Below are 21,478 nucleotides of genomic sequence, written 5' to 3' on the forward strand. Positions count from 1 at the left end.
CCTAGTCCAAACCAGTCCCAGGAGGTCAGTCCTTCCTTGTCATATTAGCTTGAAGGATCCTCTGTAGAGAAGCATGTGGCCATCTGGGCATTTGGTGGCTTTTATGTGGAAACTTTCCTGCCTAAATTGTGCTGATCTGCAAGATGAAACAAAATGCTCAGGAGAGTGAAGAGTGGTATTGGGGAATCAAAGTATGAGCTATTGAAGAAGACAGAGAAGAAGAGATCCCTATTCTCAAAGCCCACATACTAATTTATAGACTGACTTCCTCTCAATTTTGAAAACCAAGAAAATAATGAAATATGTGTGTGTATATGTGTATACATGTATATCCAGACACACAGACACACACACACACACACACACACACACACACACACATACTCATAAGGCTCAGAACATGACTACATACATTTTGGTTTTTTTCTTTGTATTTTGTTTTATTTTGCTTTAGGCGTTTGGTTTTGTTTTTGCCACCACAACTCAAACACTGACTACCTTGTCACGAGAGGATTAACTATTTTAGCTTACCTGTTATAGATCTGGTGGTGGCACTTTCATAAAGAGGAACTCCTTCTCCTGCATTGTTAAAAGCTTTTAGGGAGATGACATAATGGGAACTTGACTCTGAAGAAAAACAGAAAGAAAATAAACATGTTGATTTATTTAGTGTACTGAAATATCCAGGATAAACATTTTCCCCCAATACAATTTAATATGATCTATTAAGTAAATTGTTGCTTAAAAATGAGTGAGTTTGCTTCTGGGAACTAGGTGGCAGTGGTGACAATACAGTTTTTGATCTTCCTGAATCTCCACAAAAAAAGAGACTGAATGGGGGTGCCTGGGTGGTTCAGTCAATTAAGCATCTGATTTCTGCTTAGATCATGATCTCACGTTTCATGAGTTTGAGCCCCACATCCGGCTTTGTGCTGACAGCTCAGAGCGTGAAGCCTGCTTTGGATTCTGTGTCTCCTTCTCTCTGCTCTCTCTCTCTCTCTCTCTCTCTCTCAAAAATAAATAAACATAAAAAAGAGAGAGAGAGAGACTGAATGATAGATAGAAAACCAAAAGCATCTGGATAATTACAGCAAAAGTAGGTGATATGCTGTATATACTCTCAAACTCTGAAATACAACTGGATGTGGACAAACCACTACCAACCTTAGGACTTGCATGTTATCAGCAGCTATGTAGGAGAAATCAGAGGGAAGCATCAAACCTGAAAACAGGGTAATTCTAAAATAACCATCACCTAATGCTAGAAAATGCAGAAGACCAATCTGATAGCATAACCAATCTGATAACCAATCTGAGTAAATACAAATACTCAAAAGTAGCTTGGAATATCTCCTCTCCAGAACAGGACTTATGCTGGAGACAAAGTACTGGGTACAGAATTACAATCTGAGCAGACAGAAGTAACAGAAATGAAAGGGAAGAGAAAGTCTAGATAAAAGTAGGGGAGAGGAATAATCATGAAAAGTTAGAAAGCAAGTTGCCATACAGTTTTCAGTGTGTATCAGGGGTTGGCCAACTTGTCTCATAAAGGGCCCAGATAGCAAATTTTTAGCTTTACAGATCGCATTGTCTCTGTCATGTATTCACCTGTGTTTGTTTGTTTGGTTGGTTGTTTACAACTCTTCAAAAATGTAAAAACCATTGTTAGTTCAGTGGGGTCCAAACAAAAATAGGACCTGGGCCAGATGTGACCTACAGGCTCCAATTTACAGAGTCCTGAGCTCTGGCCCAATGAAAGCAACAGAAGAAGGAGCTGTGTGGATTTAGAAAAGCACATTAAACAGGAACATAGGGAACATAGGGAAACAGGTCACATGAAAGCAAGCAAGCAACAAAAGTCTGTTGAGGTTAAATGCCTTACAAAATAAAATGAGGAGAATGCCACTTCTATAGACAAGCACACTCCCAAAAAGGGATTGAAAATACAGAAGGAAAGTAGGTCACACCTGTGATTGACTATTTCAAAATGAGCTAAACCACATTAAGAAAATTAGATGCCAGATATTCAAGAGTAACATAAATTAGAATTAGAAAAAAAATAGAAGTGAGGTGGCATAACTCAAGAAAGAATAGGTAAGTAAAAACATAATTTTCAAAATAAAGCGTGACTGATGAACAAACAAGCTCAAGGAAAAACAAACACAAAACAAAAAGAAACGAAGAGAGAGTAAAATAGAATTCAGGAGAGAGTGATGCACAGAAGGAAGTTCTAACTGATGAGTAATGCAGTTCTAACTGATGAAAAAGAAAACCAAAGAAAGACAATGGAGCAAATACAAAAGAGTGGAATTCAAGAAATGTTTGGGGAGTTAAAAAAAAATCTTTTAGGCATCTGGACAGAAAGAATACATGACCTATCAGAGGACAATTAAATTATGATCAGACTTTTGCACAGTCCCATTTTATGCCAGAGGGAATTGAAGTAATTTAATTGAGATATTCAAGGTAATAAAATGTAATTCAAGGATTTTATAGTTAGCAAAAGTTAACTTTAAACATGATGGCACACCCAAGCTGGTATCAACATATATGCAACCAGGGAATGTTGCTTCCTTGATCCTGAGAGCTACTAGAAAATGAGCTTTCGACATCCTAAATGACCAAGGGAGATGCAACCCAATAGTTAACTGGTGAACGACAAATGCTAGGAACGAAGACGAGGTGAGAGTTAAAAGGAGAAGATTTTATTTTTGTAATGGCTACATGTTCTGACACTGTAGCTAGTCTATAATCATAAGTCAAAAATAAGAGAGAATAGGGGTACTGTATGCAAAAATAAATATTTTGATAATTATTATTCCTGATGATACCATTATTCTTGTTAAGCTGAGACTAATGCAATATTGGATAAAGCAAATGAATAATCATGAGAAATTATAATCCTATCATCCCGTGTCCTTAAGAACCAGAAAATTAGTGTGGATTAAAGGACACACTGATGTAAAATAGAAGAAGTATATAAAGTCTTATGTTTCTAAAATTTAATTGGAAAAACTCAGTTTAAACTCAAAAGGCATTTTCTCTCTGTTGTAGTTCTACCCACTGAAGAAGTCTAGAGATATTGTCAGTAGGGGTGCTTGTTAGCACCCCTAATGTCCCGATTAGGATTTTGAGAAAAATACTTTTTTGCACTTCAAGAAACAAGGGGTCCTTGAAAACCTGGTTGATTCCTGGACTGAGGTAGGATGCATATCAATTAAGCCTGAAACATGTTGATGTAACCAAATAGGAAGCAACCAAAGACTAATAGGCTCATGTCAAATGGATTCAGGAATCAAATTGAAGAGCCTCCAGCAGACCAAAGATGAAGACAATCTGAGATTCAATAAAGGTAAGAGTTTCAGTGAATTGAAACCCAGCAAATACATGTGACTGTATGAATTCATAAAGATATTTTAAAAAATAACAAAAGTGGGGCACCTCAGTCGGTTAAGCATCTGACTCTTGGTTTCGGCTCATGTCACGATCTCATAGTTCATGAGCTTGAGCCCCCTGACAGGCTCTGTGCTGACTTTGCAGAGCTTGCTTGGAATTTTCTCTCTCTCCCTTTCTCTCTGCATCTCCCCTGCATGTGCACGCTCTCTCTCTCTCTCATAATAAATCAACTTAAATAAATAAATAATAAATAATAAAAGTTGGTGACTTCTGAGGTTGACAGAGAACCAAATTGTTGTCTTGAAAATTAGGTAAAGGATCAAATATTATGTGTTTCTTAAATAAACTCTATGACTGTGTAACCAACAGAGTGTGAGGGGAAGCATCCACTTATAATCTCATTCCAACTAACAAGTAAAAACCCAATGATAGAATTCAAATATTACTATTTTGCAGCTCTAATGAACAAAAGGATATGGGCATTAAGTATTTGTGATGGCTAAGATAAAATACAGATATCTAGGCACTATGTATCTCCAAATAAAAGAACTCCCTCCCTCTAGAGTCTTGCCAAAGGATGGAATCTACTTAGTCTGATCAAACCTCTAGATTCAAATGCCAGTTTGCAGGAATAGAGCAAAGAAACAGTTTAAGTCTAACTAATGATAATTCATTAAGCTATATATTTGTTGCATGTAGTTTTCTTTATCTGTCTTTTATTTAACAATTAAAAAAAGCTTTAAAAATGAGTGAATTTAGGGGCACCCAGGTGATTCATTCAGTTGAGTGTCTGACTCTTGGTTTCGGCTCACGTCATCATCTCATGGTTTGGTTCCTGAGTTTGAGCCCTGCATTGGGCTCTCGGCTGACAGAGGAGAGCCTGCTTGAGGTTCTATCTCTCTCCCTCTCTCTCTGCCCTTTCCCAGCTCATGTTCTCTCTCAAGATAAATAAACATTTTAAAAAAATAAGTGAATTTATCTCTGACAGTGTTCTTTGAAAATTGATTAGATGACTTTTTCTTCATGAAATTTTATGTAACCTAAATATTAGCATTCAAGATATTGACATTCCAAACCACAATGAGCCACAATATAGCAAGAGGAATAGAATAAAATTATGTTTAATGTAGTCAAAAGTCTTCAATTAAGTGAATTGCTTCCCCTACAAAAGAGGATATTTATTTATTAATTTTTGCTGTGAACCTAGTTTACTAATAAGAAAGTAATCGGTCAACAGTGATAAATACTCTTGGAGATACAAGATTATTTACAAAAGATAGACTTCTGTTGTCAGTTTGCAACCATAATTCTGGGCAGAGAAAACAATGAACAATGAAAGATTGCATAAAATTAAGCAGTACAGTATATGACACTACTTGTGAACGCTATGTGAGTTTAGAGGACTGGAAAATTAGTGATGGACTGGGTCATCAAAGACTTCTTGGCAGATAATGGACTTGGAACTAGGGCTTGAGGATATGGGTAGGATTTAGAGATAGAAGGATAATAGAAAATAGAAAAAAATCTCAGGAAAAAGGCGTATGTTAAAAATGCAGTTAGATGTGTCAGCAAAAATACTTTTCTAGTAGGAAAAGCATCCTTTATGGTTATTGAAATGGAGACGACGTCTGATTTCATACACATGACTTATCTGCACAATTACAATGTAAACAATTACATTATGTTCAAACCCTATATAATTGCCTTTTTGTGGGTAAAATTGCATTTGGTTTTACATTATACACATATAGTATATATTTGCATTTATCTATGTATTTATCAAGGGAGTGAGGAAGAGGTTAACAATTCCAAAACTCATGTGCTTGGGAATTAGGGTTTTGATTCTTGTTTGGTTTGGCTTGGTTTGACTTTTTAAATCTGAGGGAGAGAGAAAAGGAGAAAGGCAGAGAGAGGAGAGAGGAGAGAGGAGAGAGAGAGAGAGAGAGAGAGAGAGATTTAGTCACAAGGTGTGAGATACAATAGGGCAGAGAGGATGCTTGACAGTAATACATCTAAGTAATTCACCTAAGGAATGGAGCCACCACTCTAAGCTGTTATTAGCATGTGGAAGGCAGTCTTCTAGCCTATCAGCGTATGAAAGGTAGGCCACAAATCTATAAACTCAGATTCCTATATATACAACTACATGCAAATCTACACCTATTCATGGAAAAATAAATGATGAAGTCTGGGCTTCCTTAGTTAACATGTCAACCATAAGATCAACAGCAACAAAGTAGAAACTATACTAAGGAAGTAAGGAGTGTGAAATAAAATAATAAAGCAAATTTCATTTATGCAAAGTGATTAGGTATGATTGTTTTATGTTGACTTCTCCATTTGGAATTCAGAGTGAAGGCTGTCTGACTTGATCAGAGGCTGTTCACTTCCTGCTCAGAGTTAACAGCTGAAGCTGTTAGCATGGTTTTTGGGACATTGCATTCATGCCTTCACCTCTCGGTCCCCACCTCCCAACTACCCAGTTTATACCTCCTTAGAAAACATACTCCGAAAGCCTCCATAGCTTTTGGGCACCATTGGCTTTCTGCCTTTTGGAGTGCATATGATGTCTCATTTAAGAGAAAAAAATGCATCTTACTTGGTTCATTCTCAAGTTTACTGGTTTGGATTTTTATCTCAATCTGAATTATAACAATACCAGTACCTCATCTAGCTGCTATCTGGCTTTTGAGCAGTACTCATCATTTCTTAACCTCCCCCATAGTAAATGTGACATACTGACACTTGCTTACAAGTCTCTGGTAATCTGAGTAATGGCAACTTCCCCACTTAATGTCTAGCCATGGATATGCCAGCAAAGAGTCTGAACTTTTATAATTTCCTAGCTGTTGGATTAATGAATTACAAAATTGCCAATTTCCACAGATCCCAACTATGCTGTGCACATCCTAGGGGATAGCTAGCTTAAATTTAAGTAAAATGTGGTAATGGCTTAGCCTTGGGAGAGGTAAACAGATTTGCAATGGAGTTGTCACTGGCATAAGAATATAGTTCAGAGCCAGCAGTCCTGGAGAGGATTTGGTCTGGTCTTTTCCTGTTTTCAGTTAGCAATTTAAGGACCAGGTAAGTTCACTGACTTTTATAAAGTAACAAAGAAATAAAAGACCTAGGTCAACTCCACAATCCTTTTTGTCTACTTTTTTTTCTTTTAATGAAAAAACCAATATTTCCTTTATTTTCCTCATATTCTACCTGCTCATTTACATCTTTTGGACTGTCTCTGGTCTCTGTATAGTGCTTTTATGAAACTGCACCTGGATCTCCTCAGGATGCAATAGGAAATTTTCATGCCCCCACAAATCTTGATCCAAAACTGAATTAGCCTGAACACCAATAACAAAAATATTCAGTTATTGTTTAGTAGTGGATAGTGGGATATAATGCCTTGATTCCCTTTTCCATTGTGATACTGGCATCTCCTTTGAGTTTGTGTTGAGGAGAAAAGATGCTGGGAGCAACAGAGAAGGGTTTTCTCCCCATGCAAAAGGAGAGTGCCATTTACTAGTGCACCACTAGAGGGCAATGTGGAGCTATTTTTCTGCACATGCTCAGAGCTCTTACACTTTAAAACCAGTAAATCACAAAAGAATTGCCTAGAATTGCTCCCTCTACAGAAGAATGAAATGAGTTAAACACATTTAATACCATAATGAATTGCAAATGAATTAACCATTAATTGTGGTCAGACCCCATTGTTAAGGAATACATTTAATGACAATTATGACAGCAAATTTATTTTTTGGCTTTATTGAAATGATGCAGATACATGGCTTGAAAATGTATCAGTTGCCTCTGGAAAATAAAGTATAAGTAGTATTTTCTCATTTCAATTCACTTTGATCGAATCATACTAAAATAACTTGGATTTTGGTGGATATCCATGGGAATTATTTTTAATTATGGAAAATTTGAACGGTTACACAGATTTCAAATTGTTGATCAGATTTTTATCACTATTTGGCCAACTTTTCTTACAGAATACATTGGATTGGGAAAAAGAAGGCTGAAAAATACTTAATAACTCTTTGAGAATCTAAAACACATGGCTACTAACCAGTGTCTTCTTTGTGGCTTCAAAAAAAAAGTGAATAAATGCACATTTACTGATTGTAAGGGTTGTAAAGAAAAGGGATGGGTAATAGAGAGGATTCTTGGTTCTCCTTCCCTACACACTTGGTAGGTGAGAGACCCATTATTCTAAGACCTTTTGTTGAGGCTTTCCTGAAGGTAGTGAGATGAATGGCTCTCTGGGGCTGAGGGACTGAATCAAAAGATCTGTGGAAAGCTCCTCAGGGACTAAACCAAGATGCTGTACTTGGTAACAAAAGCCAGTGAGAAGAACATCATTATTTTTAATTAATATTTGGTGTGAATTAAATGCCACTGGCACGTGCCAGATTGACAGGTTGCAGCCCTTCATTCATTATAGATTATGTACTTCATCAGTGGACCTATCCATGCCAAGTGCTTGTCGGGGCCCAGTCTTCATGTTCCTGCATCTTTTGCCCTCCCATTAGCACTGCCAACAAGTCAATTAGAGAAAATTAGAGTGGTAGCTGTTTTCCTAATGCAGAAGCCTGCTCATTGCCGTGAACCAGGCTACCACATGCATAGAGTACAGGCCACTGGATTGCTGTCAGATGGTAAATGTTATTGGACACCTTTGACCCCACTGGACCGGAACCATTTAATTAAGTATAATGGGTGTATAGCAAATAGAGCTGATTGCATTGATCTGTTAAAAGGATGAGTAATTCATATTCGAGAAAGATGCAATTTATATAATATATTCAATACTCAATTCTACTTCATTACATAAACTTCTTTGCAAATTTAATTAATAGCTAATCTAACCAGCACCCTTATGAAGATTTTGGTTTGTTTCATTTTGTTTTTCCTTTTCTAGTAACATTGTCCAAAGAATGGTCAGATTATACTATGACCCCACTGAATTAACTAGTTGTCTTGAGGTTAATTAGGCTCATACTAGACATTATCTTCTTAGAGTTATTGGCTGGCTCTACCTTGGTGAATCATACCAAAGTTATGCAGTATCTTGCATCACACTGAAGAAAAGCAAGCTGTTTCATGTATACAGTGCTTTGATTTAAAAAATAGTTTTTTTAATCAAGTAGTTAGCAATATCCCAAAGTGGATAGGGCAGGGGTAATCATTTCCATTTTAGAAATGGTGAGGCTGGCGTCCATTTGCTTTCATCTCAACCAGAGACGATACAGGTGGAGCTGCATGTCTTCCATGTGCTCAGGCGTGCTCCTCCATAGTGCTCGGGCAACGAGGTCTGAGGTTTTCTGTGACCATTCTGCAGGGCAACTTTCAGTCACCAACCAGAGCAGAATAAACATTTTTCACCTGCTCTAGTTAGCGAGATCTGCTTTGGCAGAGAGCACTCAGAGTTGGAGAGATGATGGAGCAAACGCTTAGCTTATGAAGCTCTACCAGCAGCTTACTAATGGAGGACCTAATGAAATAGTTTCTCAACAAAGCTTTACATTAGGAAATTTCCAGAGACAACATAGTCAAACACATAAAAGTTTTCTTCTTGGTGTTCATATTTCTTGAAGAAAAGAATGAAGTAGATAAAAGACAAGTAGTTAATATTGTATGACCACCTAAGGACTTAAAAAAACAAAAATACTGTTCACCTTTTAGTTAATTCAAGGAAACAAATCATTACTTTGGTTTAAAAGTCAAACTGATTCCCTAGCATAAATAAAGAATAAAATACATTAAAGTTTTTTTTTTGGTTAGGAACTGAAAGAGGAAGCGTATCTTTCCCTTTTACAAGTGCTTGCCATTCCTTCCTCTCTTCCTATTTCCTTTCTCCTTTTTCTTTACTTTCTGGGCTCATTCTCTTCTGACTCTCCTGATTCATTCCTTTGAGTTCCAAGGAAGGGTGAAGGGAATAAGGAAGTAGAAAAAAATAGAAAACAGAAGATATGAAGAGAAAGGCTGATAAGCATATGAATACACAGGTGCTGGGGAAAAAGAGTAGGTGTTACAATAATGCCTTGAGTCCTGGTTTGTGAGCATTTGGTGCAGGGGATACCAACCTACCATGCTCTATCATGCTTATCTTCACAGGAACCCTAAGAGATGGATACAGTGATGTCCCCACTCTAGAGATGAGAAAGTTCAGGTTTAGTGATGGTCATAGAACTCATTAAGAAACAGTGCTTAAATTCAAAGCCAGGTCTGTCCTACTGTCCATGGGTCACTGCAGGATAAAGACTGAATAAGACAGGATGGGCAAGAGGCTCCAAATAGTTCGCACTCTCTTTGAAATGGAAAAGTAGAAATAAAGACACAACCAGAAGTAATTTTGGGACTTCACCATGCATCATTTTAAGTAGAGCCCAAATTAAAATTTTTACTTTTTAGTGAGGCACATCAATATCATATAAATACCATTTGATTTTCCCCTAACATGGTACACTAGCATATGTCATGGGGACTGTTATTTTATATTTTGATTTTGCTTCTTCATTCAATAAGTGTCTAAGACTGTGTGTGTGTGTGTGTGTGTGTGTGTGTGTGTGTGTGTGTCAAAGTAGCCTGCTCAATCTGTCAGGTTTTATATTCACTCAAGTTTCTGCCTTCATCTGGGTAATGTCTTTTGTTATCTGAATGCTGCCCTTTAATTACCCAGTATACCAAATAGATGATACTCAAACACTTAAGTGACATGCAGCCTACGTGCATTAGTGAAGTATTTAGTTACAACCACAGTTATCATTTCTCCACGTACTGTTGCTTCTGGTTTCTTCATTATCTCAGACCAAGTGCCATTTAAGGTAACACACAAAGTACTATAAAACAGCATTGTCCAATAGCACTTTCTTTAATGATGTAACTGTTTCCTACCTATACTATCCAGGATGGTAGTTACCAGTCACATTTGGCTATTGAGCACTTAAAATGTAAGAGACTGAGGAACGGACTTTTTTCATTTTATTTAATTTTGATTAATTTAAGTTGAAAGAGTCATACATGGATATTGCTTTCCATGTTGGACAATATACCTATGTAGTAGCTCTGTTTACCCTCCTCTCCAGTGGTGTTGCCATGGTTACCAGGGGCTTGTGGGCAATGTAAAGAGCAGATGGAGCAGATTCATCGTGAGCGTTCCTGCTGCTATTTTTCTCTTCAAATACGAAATAACACTACCTATACATACTCTGATTTTATAGTCTGGGCTGAACTTTAATTTAATAGGTTGCACACAAACATTACACTTAAAGGTAAGTATAAAGCGTTGTTTTGTATATGACTCAATATCTCATATACATCTTAATTAATTTCTATGCCCATGGTACTAAAATTACCATAACTAAGAAACTCTTAAGTCCTCATAATTTTCAGTTCTGTGCTCTAAAATTTGGACTTGTTGCTCATTTCGTTATATACTCAACTCAAGAAAATATGACTAGATGGAAAATAACTTTGTTAATAATAGAAAGGAGCATTAAATTAATGATAATTCTAAGGTAACTGCAAAATTGAACTAATTTTTTAACCTCTTGCTTTAATAAAACATAAAGGAATAAAGTCAGAATAACTAGGTAAGAATAAAGACCTGGTAAATATAATAACTACCAATGGTAAATGGTACAAGGAATGCAGCATTAGACCCTTTGATCACAAATAGAGCTTCTGACCTAAGTTCCCAAGAATATCAACTAGTGTTTTAGTTACCCACTTGGATTGTCTTGGGGTGAGTGGGTAGGAGAGGGAAGGAAACAAATTAGACAAAATCAAATGGATTTACAATGAGCTGAGCCAAGAGTCAACTGAATGTCAGCATTAATGGTAATATTCAGTAGATAGATGGGAAAAGTAAAATAATGCTGTCACTATCAAGAAGGCAATGAAATAGGAAACAAAATAGACTCTTTGGTCCCAGCAAAATATATTAAATTATATTACTGATATAGAAATGGAGCATAATTGACAGTTTTATACATGATTGCTTTAAATAGACCTTGATTGTAATACAACTTCATGTTCGGAAAATTCTGAAAGATGGTAGGCAAAGGGAAATAGTGAGTAACAACCTATCCACTTGTGGGGAGACAAGCATGTGGTTAAGCTGCTTTCTTTGACATCTTGTTTAGTGACACCCAGGAAGAGGGTAACTATGTATAGGAGAACATTTAGACATGTAAACTCTAAAGGGGCTACAGACCTAGAACGCGGCTGGATATAACCTTACTGAATTCACAGAGCCCCTAGCTTTCAGTGAGAACCACTAAACTCAGAGTTAAGGCTAAGGACAGAGTTCTTCCTTCTAGGTCAGATTTCACCCTAAAAAGTGAAATTCAGAGTGGTAAACTCATGGCAGTCGGATTAGGCATACCTGAGTTCAAAATGAGTTTGATTACTTAAATGGTACATATTCTTGACCAATTTTCTAAGCTCCATTTTTGTTTTTTTAATCTGTAAATGTCAAGTGTAATATCTTTATTTTATATATGTATTATTGATACTGTATTTTAAAATTACTAGATACTGGTTTGACATTCAATCAATGGTGTTTGTTTCATTATTTTAACCTGTATTGATTGCCACCTCTTATAACTATTTATTATATATTTAATTAAAACTTTGTTCATGTTTTTTTGGGTCATAACTTTCTCTTTGATGCCTATTCTGTCTCTTAAAAGTCTGCAAGATCATCCTGATGGTATAGCTGTGAGCAAAAGCATTTCTATTTCACCGCTTCTAGGACTATGCAAAAACATTGAGAATAAAAACTAATCTGACTCTGTAGATTAAAAAAGAAACACAAGCATTCTTCCAGGACTGGTCACTTTCTCTCCTTCTGACACCCATCAGTGCCATTTCCTTTGAAAATCGTAGACTGGGATTATACTTCAGACAAGGTGGCCTAACCCCGAGGTGATTTATAAGGCAAGAGATATCTCTGGTCTTTGCTCCTGGATATTTGAATATACCATTTATGGGAGAAACAAAACTTAAAATAGGATGCAAGTACAAGAATAATCTCACCATTTTCAAGCTTTTTTTTATTCATCTGAAATATTGCTTTATAATTTATTGTTCATCTTATATATAAGATTTGGCCTTGAGTCACTGTTAATTGGTATATTAAATTATATCTTCCAATAAAATTTTCTATCAGTGAAGAAATTCAAGAGGACATGCTGCACTTTCTAAAAGAGATTTCAAAAGATATTTCTAAAAGCCACTGTCAACATCAATATCACTATCTAAGTGTTTAAAATCCTAAGGAGTCACCCAGATAAGGAAGCACTCACTTCTTTCTATAAATTTGATTCTGTTGGTTAAACATCATAATATGCTGTGTACTCCTATCAATGCTACACAGCTAAAAGGAATATTCTCATTTTTATGTTATATTTATTTCAGCCTATTACATTTAGAAGTTTTTATGCATTGTGGAGAAGGCAAAGATCAAATCTAGAAAATTAATTTAGAAATATATATAGGTTTCTCATTAAACTGAGGGTTGATGGGGAGTGGGAGGGAGGGGAAAGTGGATGATGGGCACTGAGGAGGGTACCTGTTGGAATGAGCACTGGGTGTTGTATGGAAACCAGTTTGACAATAAATTTCATATTAAAAAAAAAGAAATAGATATAGGACTTGTTTAAATACTATTTCTCGATTTTGTCAAATATCAAAACTGTCTGGGTGTTTTGAAGGCTACATAAATTTTAAAAAATTATAAAAATATAATAAAGAGTTCAGATTTCAAAAGATTGCTCTAATTATTTTGTTGTTCATGAATTTTACTTTATTAGGTATTACTTAAAATAGAAGGGACACCAAAAAAGACTAAGATTTTTTTTCCTTTGTGAGTATAAGCAATTTTTCTTGTACTGTAATTATTATAAGATAATTTGACTAAAAGAAAAAATTAGTAAAGTAGGGAAGTAGAATTAGATATTTAATAACACAGTATTAGTTTGAAAGATGAATCAAGAAATATTTTTTAAAAAAGTATTTTTCAGTGATGAAGGTTAACATGTTGATGTCCTTTCTAGCATTCAAGATAACATATATTTAGTTATTAACTGTATATGTCACAGATATATTGTGTTAGTTAGGATACAACCAAGCTGTTATAATTAAGAAAGACCAAAATAGAGCAGTGCTGGTCATGTGACTTTGCCATCCTCTGTGACTTCCGTCTCTAATTCCTGGTCATCTTGTGGATAGCAAGAAAAAGAAAGGGGTCTGAGTACTCACATGTGCTCATGCATTCTGGGAGGGGACAAAGCCTGAGCATGGCAATGTCACATTTACTTCCTTCATTGGCCAGAACTTAGTCATGCAGCCATCCACAACTGTAAAGAAGGTCACACATGAAACTTATCTTTGGCTAGATGACAAAGTGTCTTGCTGAAGTCAAGTAGTTGGGTATATTGCTAAAGTTGCTGCCTTTGGATGAAATTAGAAGAGACAACCCATGGAAAGTTCTTTTCAAAAGAGAATAAGATAATTACCAGGATGATTCAGAACAGTGATAATTATTTATACATGCTCCCTCTTTTAATGCACACACATTTAATGCTCATCATAAGAGATGAGCATTCTGATTCATTCTGAAGGCAGGGGACATTTTTCTCTATTTTTATATCCTTAGTGCCCACCATAGTTTCTGGCATGTGGTAAGCACTTAAAAAGTGTTTGTTGAATGAAAAATTAATGGGTAAATGAAGAAATTTAAAGGTAAAAAATTGGTACTCAAAAAGATTAAATATCTTTGCCAAGGTCAAACCGCTTATATCTGGTAGACTCAGGATTCAACCCGAATCTATTTGAAGTTTTTCTCCTAAGCGATTCTCCTGTGAGAAAGTTCCTGTGATAAAGCAAGCCATCTGCTTGAGAGAAGCTCTTCCTCCGTAAACTGAAATATAAAATCTGTAATGACTACAGCTTTGTCAGCAAAAGATTTGTTGTATTTCTTTTGTGGAATGTGAAAGATACTCATGTTGGTGTCATAAATTTCCTAAGCAATCACCCAGTGTTCTTTCAGCCTTTTTGATGTCAGGAAAGTCTGTGGTTGACTGATTTTCAAATGAATAATTCTAACAAGTAGGCTCATCTCTAATGTGCTGCATTTTTGCTTATGATTACAAATAGTAAGGTTAACACCTGATTAATGGCTGTTTTAACAAATGCTCAATACTAGAACACTCACATATTCCTGGTCTCATCCTTTACCCATCAACTATAATGATTTCTAACTGATCCCTTCAAAAACCATTAAATCTGGTAATGGACTAACTGGGCTCCCATCCATGGTTTTAAGTATTAATCCTCACTCGGGAAATGAAAAGTTTGCTGCTTTTTCTTTATCCTTGAAGGTAGAATTCAGAAAGAGTGCTGAATATTTAGCATAGGACAAAATTTCCAACAATGTGAGAAACATCATGATGAGGGTGTGTGTGTGTGTGTGTATGTGTGTGTGTGTACACATGTGGGGAGGGCTACAAAAGTGTTCAAAGACTATGTCTAACATTTACAAATTTGAAACTTATGAAGCTATGTATGTAGGAAAACAAGTTGGTAAATGTGATATCTGGATATCATCACATTATCAACACATATGAAAGAGTAAAAGACAATTTGAAAAAATACAAAACTATTTCCCCCCCAAGTTATTTTTGCCTTATTAATGTGGAAATGTTTCATAAAAGTTGGGATTTTAGAATTCTCCAAGTTCCTTTGCATTTTGTAATATGGTATAGTAGGAAAAACCCTTAGTGTTTGTGATGGTTAATTTTATGTGTCAACTTGACTGGTCACAAGGTGCTCAGATTAAACATAATTTCTGGATGTGTGTGTGTGTGTGTGTGTGTGTGTGTGTGTGTGTGATATTAGCATTCAAACTGTTGGACTGAGCAAAACATATTACTCTCTGCAATGTGTGTGGGCATCATCCAATCCATTGAGTGCCTGAATAGAACAAAAGGTAGAGGAAAGAGGAATTCACTCCCCTTCTTTTTCCTGCCTCACTGGTTGAGTTAGGACATTTCAGCTCATCTTTTCTTACTCTTGGACTAGGATTTATGGCATTGGCTGCCCTGATTTTCAGGCCTTTGAAGATGGACTGAATTCTGTATCACTAGCTCACCAACCTTCCTAGGTCTCTAGCTTGAGTGTGTGTGTGTGTGTGTGTGTGTGTGCGCGTGAGTGTGTGTGTGTACGCATTATATATAATATACACCTCCTATTCATTCTGTTCCTCTAAAAAACTCTGACTAATGTAATGTTCTCCTTCTGTCCATTCTCCACTTTTTCTTCAATCAGAAAATCCATGAACATGTGCTGGGACAATGTTTTGGCAAAATAAAGATTACATTTCCCAGCCAAACTTGCAGTTATGTTCTCATGAGAAAATGGGGATGATTTTTCTCTAATTGTGAAAGCAGAAAAAGAAAAAAAAGACTTTATAAAAATATATGGTAAGTGGTTTTACATACATTACTTTTAATCCTCCAAATAATCTCAAGAAACCTGTGTTTTGCTTTTTTTTTTTATTTGGCAGTGTGGAAATTGAGGCTTAGAAAAACTCTATTATTTGTCATTGCTCTTCTGGATACCATAAAAAGGACCAGATTCTAAATTAAGTCTCTGATTCCAAGTTTAGTATTCCTTCTATTCAGCCATAATTGGCAATATTGCTTCTCTCTTTGGCACTTGATATATGTTGATAGAATTGCTGATTTACAGCATTAAACTCTAAACACACAAATGCTCCAATAACTCTATCTAATTAGCTGAACAGACTTATCCAAGTAATTTTATTTTGCTGTTATTATAATGTTAATGATCTTGAACAATTTATTTATTATGATTTTTGTACCTCTAAATGTATCTCACTGATAACAACCAATTCTCATCTGTTCACTGACTCTTAGGGAATCAGGCAAAGCACTGGAGGCCCACACTTCCATATGAGGCAACTTATTTTCAGAGAAAATAAATTGTTCTACTGACAATTTACTATAGAAGTCATCACTGTTCAATTCAATATATATTTTAAATAAAATACAAATTATATATATTCTCTCCATATTATGGGCAACTTTGGATAGCTGAGGTGGGAGACTTCAGTTGAGGGGAAAAAACACATAGAAGAGACAATGGACAAAGAAGCATAAAGAGACTTTGTGTGTGTGTATGTGAGGGAGAGAGACACACAAAAAGAGAAAGAGAGACAGATAAGTTGGGCGGGGGGAAGTAGACTTTAAACTTCTGTAATATTCATGAAAAACAACAAAAAATGCCTGAAGAATTAATCAGGTACTAAATGCCTATGAAAAATGACATAAGACTTCAGAAAACTACTCTAGAACTTCAGATGGATTGGCTCCACCTGCTAGGTACATTTCAAAGCTGTACTTGACTTTCACAAGATAGCTGTAGAAGATACTGAAGCTGATGTAATATGATAGCATAGTTAAGAAATGCTTTGAGTCAAGCCGTTTGAGTCCTGGTTCTGTCACTTACTTGCTAAGACATTTGGTGCAAGTCATTTAAGCTTTCTTTGCCTTATTAACCCATCTATAAGATGGTGTCAGTCAGAGCACTCTTCTTCAGGGATTATTGTTGAGGATCCAGTAAGGCAGGGCATATTTTATTGCTTGGAAGATATTAAGTGTTCAATAAATGCTATTCTTTGCCATTATTATGGGCTGTGCATGCCCTCTAGTCTTTGTAAGGCACATATTAAGTAAATTTCTTAAGATTTTAATATATAGCAATATAAACAATGTTTGTTTTATTGAACATTATTAGTATCAGTTTCCCTCTTGTTTTCTCCTCAAATACTATAAAAACTCAAAATAACTATAAAAACTACTATACAAACTTCATCAACTATAAAATATAGTTTACAGAAAATAATAGTCTTTGCATAAAAAAAGTTTCAAATGTTTATAGTAATAGCCTATTCAGAAAAGAGAAAAAAAATCTTAAACCAAATTTAATTCCTGAAGACACATGATACTTGTTTCAAAAATAACTTCATCCTCCACCACGCCACCGGGACCTATTTTCTCCTCCCACACTTGTTCTTCTGAAGACCAGGAGTGCTTGTTACGCTCATTTGACAGATTGAGGAAACCAGGACACAAAGTCTAAGTAACCTGACCAACAACAGAAAAAAATCACTGCAACGCATGCACTGGCATTTTGAAACTTAAAAACATTTCCCACTGTCATTCAGACAAGTAAAGGACCAAGAGAGAAATGGACATTTTCAACCTGTTATTGTCAAGAGATGGAATATCATACTACTTTTATAAAAATCTATAACTACTTGTTATAAAATATTCTTTAAATACATTTCACTTGACATTGACAATACATATGTCCATGCTTTTGGTTTCTGTATGTCATCAGACACATATCCCACAGTTGTGGTCAAAATAATAGCTTCTAAAAATTCACAGCAAGTTCAAATAATAAAAGATGGTGTGGCAATAATATCAGAGATTTGGAAAAAATAGAAAGTAACAATTAAGAACTGAATTGTTACAATTGTGAGATAACATAGTAGTAAAGGACTTTAATAGGATTAAGGTCAAGCCTAAAAAGAAAATCTTTCTGCCCCAATCCTACATCCTCTCCATAAATATAGATTTGTCTAGTAGTGTTCTCTGATTTCTGCTCAGAGATGACTAATTGATGTATAATACTTGTGAATTAGATTACCATAAAGATAAGTCATTTACTTTTATTCTGGTGGGTATAATTCCGGCTCTGCTTTTATTTATTTATTTAGAAATAATTTGATTTCTTTACTGTAAATACGCCTTGCTCTTAGCTTGGAAAAACCCCAAAACCAAACAAACAAAAACCCTCTGTGCAGTATTCATTGTATTCCATCCAAGTGTCTTTTCTGTCTCTTCTTGAAAAACAAAGGCCTTGGTAGACAGGAATAAATGCAAGGCTGGTATTCACTTCCTAATTTGCTTGCAGACATTAGCATAAGAGGTGTGGCTGACTAGCCAGAAGAATACAATTCCTTTGGATAATTGAGATAATATTCCCTTGACTGCAAAGTGAGAACCATCCTTCTTCTGCATCTAATGCCACCACCAAGAATCTTCTCACACGGTCATTTCCTGCTATTCTAATGCTTTCTTTTGCCAATGTTGCCTTTTGGGTTGAGCTCTTTCTTAACTTTTCATTATTATTATTATTTTATTTATTTATTTTTTTTGAGACAGAGAGAGAGCATGAACGGGGGAGGGGCAGAGAGAGAGGGAGACACAGAATCGGAAGCAGGCTCCAGGCTCTGAGCCATCAGCCCAGAGCCTGACGCGGGGCTCGAACTCACGGACCGCGAGATCGTGACCTGAGCTGAAGTCAGACGCTTAACCGACTGAGCCACCCAGGTGCCCCTTTAATTATTATTATTAATATTGGTCATGCTGCTTTAGAAAGTAGATGGGACCTGATTCAGGACTTAAAAAAAAAAAGGAGGTTAAAAAAGGAGTTATTTTTATTATTGCTTTCCCAGGGCTGTTTTAACAATGTATATCAACTTGGTGGCTTAAGTTGAAAATCTATTCTCTCACGGTTCTGAAGGCTAGAGTCCACATCACAGTGTCTTCAGGGCCACATGCCCTGGAGGCTCTAAAGGAAAATCCTTCCTTGCCTTTTCCAGCCTCTGGTGGCTCCCAGCATTCTTCCTGGCTACACTGTCCCAGTCTCTGTTTCTGTCTTCACATGATTTTCTCTTCCTCCCTCTGTGTGTCTCTTATAAGGATATGTCCTTGGATTTAGGGCCGTCCTAATAATCTGGGAGAATCTTATCCAGAGATCCTTAACTTAATTATATCTGCAAAAACCCCTTTTTCAGAGAAGGTGGAAAAAGCCCTTTTTCTAATTCACAGGTTCTGTGGTTTAGGAAGTGGACATATTTTTGGTGGGGCCTCTATTCAAACCATTATACTTTATAAAGAGGCATATCTAAAAAACCAGTGACTTCTAAAATGTCACTTGTCCGCTAATTGTTAAGAAAACTATGTTGACAGTCACTCAAATACTTCTAGAAAAAAAATGATCCCTTGCCTCAGAACACTATGACTTCTCAGAAATACTCTAGACTAATCTGTGTTGATAGTCTACTAATGAAATCTCTACTAATGAAATAAGTGGTTTTCACAAGAGATTTAAGGGGGTGAAAAACCTGTTGTAGTTCTGCTTTACTTACTGTTTACATAAATTAACATATAATACAACAGTAGAAATACAACCCAACTTGCTCGTCTTTTAATGATTTATAACAGAATCTGTTATTTGTGAACTATATGGCCATTTTTTTCTTATTCTAAAGACATAGTAAAATGTTTAGTTTAGGAAACAGCCATTCTCACTGAGTAGAATTTAAGATAACATATTTCCAAGTATGATTAAAATGTTTTTCTAAAATCTGGGCTAGGGGTGCCTGGGTGGCTCAGTCGGTTGAGCGGCCGACTTCGGCTCAGGTCATGATCTCACGGTCCGTGAGTTCAAGCCCCGCGTCGGGCTCTGTGCTGACAGCTCGGAGCCTGGAGCCTGTTTCAGATTCTGTGTCTCCCTCTCTCTGACCCTCCCCCATTCATGCTCTGTCTCTCTCTGTCTCAAAAATAAATAAACGTTAAAAAAAAAAAGTTATAAAAAAAAAAATAATAATAAAAATAAAATAAAATAAAATCTGGGCTATGCATCACCAATGGCCCCTCCAAAGCGACAGTGTTATTTAAAAAAATATGAAAGTAATTTATATATTAGATATTATATCTGATTACTTGAACCAATTAATACGTTTCAGAATAGACATTGTTAGTGATAATAGATTCTGTTAAATTACTGTCCTTAATTTGTTAATTTACCTGTACTAGTCTCATGACTAGTATATGTCTTATCCTCCACATATGTCCAATGGAATACTGATCACTAAAACACATATACCCACACACCTACACCCATATACACAGAATATCTAGAAAACATACACATTTTTGACGCATTATCTAATGAAATAATTTGCCACTTTTTAAACGTAGATTTCTTTAAATTCTTAGCTATATAAATCTTAATTATCTAAATCTCAACTATCTGTCCCATATCCTGTTCTCCCCTTACCACTACCCCCAAAGCAATTAAAAGCCCAGGCATAGTCTTAAGAAAGATAACAAAGTTTTTATTATCACTAGCACCCTTGGATATCCAGGGAGAAAGCCAGGATATAATGTCAAGATGGCAGGGTAAGTCAGGAACCACTCAACTGTGTACTGATTAAGGACTCTCCAAAGTAAGTAAGGGTGTCAGAAATTAGACTCCAAATGTCCTTATAAGAATGTCAAGTGCTCCACCTTGAGAATTCTGGATACTGAACAGAGCATTTAAAGAGAATGACCAATGCATAGGGCACAAATGGCCAGTGCTAGCTAAGATTAATTTACTAGGCCTACACCTCCTTTGCTTTCTCTTGACTTTATAATCTTGTATATACCACACTGTATCTTCTCCTATGAGAATGAATCCTATCTATCCTTTAAATAAAAATTTTCAAGCCAGTATTTCTACCAAAACTCTTCTAACAACCTCATATCCAAGTAAGTTTCCAACCAACCAATGCAATTACTATTCTCATAGAAACCTTAGACCTCACTTATTTTTTTAAGGAAATTATGTTCTGCTTATCATATAAGTCTTTGGGAGCCTGTAATATGTCAGAGAATATGTCCTACATTTCTTAGTACCCTTCACTAACCTCAACATAGTATCTTATGCTTAACACTCAATAAATAATCATATGCAATAACGTTGGTGACAAATAATAAGCCATTTTTCTAATATATATGTCTCATATATATATATATATATATATGAAGGATATATTTCCAATGTATATATATTAGAAATATATATTTCCAATATATAATACATATTTCTAATATATATATTAACTATATATAAAACAATTCAATTTCTAATATTATAACATATTAGAATATATTTCTATATACATATTTCTAATTAACTGCCTGCACTG

At 35.7% G+C, this 21,478-nt stretch overlaps 1 protein-coding gene across 1 annotated transcript in view; it reads right to left on the reverse strand.

The window, feature by feature from the left end:
* Nucleotides 1–217: 217 nt before the first annotated feature.
* Nucleotides 218–21,478, reverse strand: part of LOC125914297 (netrin receptor DCC-like) — a 159,102-nt gene continuing 137,841 nt past the window's right edge. The window contains exon 7 of the mRNA XM_049619554.1: nucleotides 218–627. Within this exon, the coding sequence (XP_049475511.1) occupies nucleotides 518–627 (110 nt within the window). The 3' untranslated portion in view covers nucleotides 218–517. The remainder of the gene's footprint in view (nucleotides 628–21,478) is intronic.

Source organism: Panthera uncia (genome assembly GCF_023721935.1).
Source record: "Panthera uncia isolate 11264 chromosome D3 unlocalized genomic scaffold, Puncia_PCG_1.0 HiC_scaffold_8, whole genome shotgun sequence".
Classification (NCBI taxonomy): domain Eukaryota; kingdom Metazoa; phylum Chordata; class Mammalia; order Carnivora; family Felidae; genus Panthera; species Panthera uncia.